A 1,257-nucleotide genomic window follows, 5' to 3' on the forward strand; every position below is an offset into this window, starting at 1 on the left:
GGAACTGGCTGTAGAGCGTGCTGGTGCTCTTGCGGCCGCCCTGCTTCCCGCTGGAGGGGGTGGAGGTGCTGCTGGTGTCACTGTCGAGGCTGAGGTTGAGGGTAGAGCCCACCCCGCTCTCCTGCAGGTACACGCCCAGCGAGCGCCGGTGGTGGGAGAGGCCGGAGGACATCAGCAGGGAGCTGGGGGTCTGCGGGGAGCAGAGCACAGTGTGAGGGGGAGGATGGCCCTGCACCCCTCGGGCACACCCAGCCTGGGGGCCGAGCACCAGCACCCCTCCTTGGCCCCAGGCTGTGGGAGCAAATACCCGCTTCGGTCAGGGGACCCTCGGGCAAAGCCAACCCCCTCAGACACTGGCAGCCGTCACACAGCACCCAAACCTACCCGGCTGCCCTCCTGCCGCGCCTCGGTGCGCTGGGAAGCTTTAACCTTGTCCCATGTGTCCTTCCAGCGCTCCGGGACCTGCCCCAGCTCCATCTCCAGGTTGTGCAGCTCCTGCGGGGGGATTCAGTTATCATCCCAGCAGGGGACAAGACCCCTGGGACCCCATGGGACCACTATCCCTGTCCCAGGGACCCAACCGACTCCAACCTTGCCACAACCCTGTCCCACTGTGTGCGCGGGGCAGTGTCCCACCCGTGGGGTCATCATGGGGAGCCTAGGCCAGGGCCAAACCCAGAAGCAACGCATAGATGATGCCGCCGCCAGCTTCGCTCACCTCCAGCAGTTTGGAGATGGCGTCGGGCTCCACGCGGCTGCGGTTGTCGTAGCACGGCCAGATGATCTTGCGCTTCGTCTGGGGGGCACTGGTGTCCTGCCGATCCGCCTCCTCCACGTGCTCCGGCTGCCCCTGCGCCAGCTCCCAGTCATAGGAGGGGCCCTCGGAAAGAGTCTCCTCCGTATAGTAATCCCATACCTTCAGGTTGGAAATGTTGCTGTACGGCCTTAGCACCTGTGGAAGAAGCAGGGTTATGCTCAGGAAGGGCAGCAGTGTCCAGGCAGGACACGTCCCTGGCCATGCTGCAGGGACAATCTGTCCAGATGGGAAATAAGTCTCTTCACAACAAGGTTTCCCCAAGGGCGATGCTTTCTAACCAGTAACAAGAGCAGCTGAGGCTGGAAGGCTGCGGGCTGGTCAGGAAAAGGCAATGCTGGGGTGGAGAAAGGCAGAGCTGCTCCCAGCTTTGGCCAAGATGGAGCCCAGACCAAACGAGAGCTCTGAGCAGCTCGGCCGCATCGGCAGAGAGCAGCCCCCTG

At 63.6% G+C, this 1,257-nt stretch overlaps 1 protein-coding gene across 1 annotated transcript in view; it reads right to left on the minus strand.

The window, feature by feature from the left end:
* Positions 1-4: 4 nt before the first annotated feature.
* Positions 5-1,257, minus strand: part of LOC104076899 (myotubularin-related protein 5-like) — a gene marked incomplete at both ends in the record, with an annotated part of 3,948 nt that continues 2,695 nt past the window's right edge. The window contains 3 exons of the mRNA XM_009577918.1: positions 5-190; positions 385-495; positions 719-952. Coding sequence (XP_009576213.1) covers positions 5-190; positions 385-495; positions 719-952 — 531 coding nt within the window. The remainder of the gene's footprint in view (positions 191-384; positions 496-718; positions 953-1,257) is intronic.

The sequence above is a fragment of the Fulmarus glacialis genome, unplaced genomic scaffold (genome assembly GCF_000690835.1).
Source record: "Fulmarus glacialis isolate BGI_N327 unplaced genomic scaffold, ASM69083v1 scaffold18875, whole genome shotgun sequence".
In the NCBI taxonomy this organism is placed as follows: Eukaryota; Metazoa; Chordata; class Aves; order Procellariiformes; family Procellariidae; genus Fulmarus; species Fulmarus glacialis.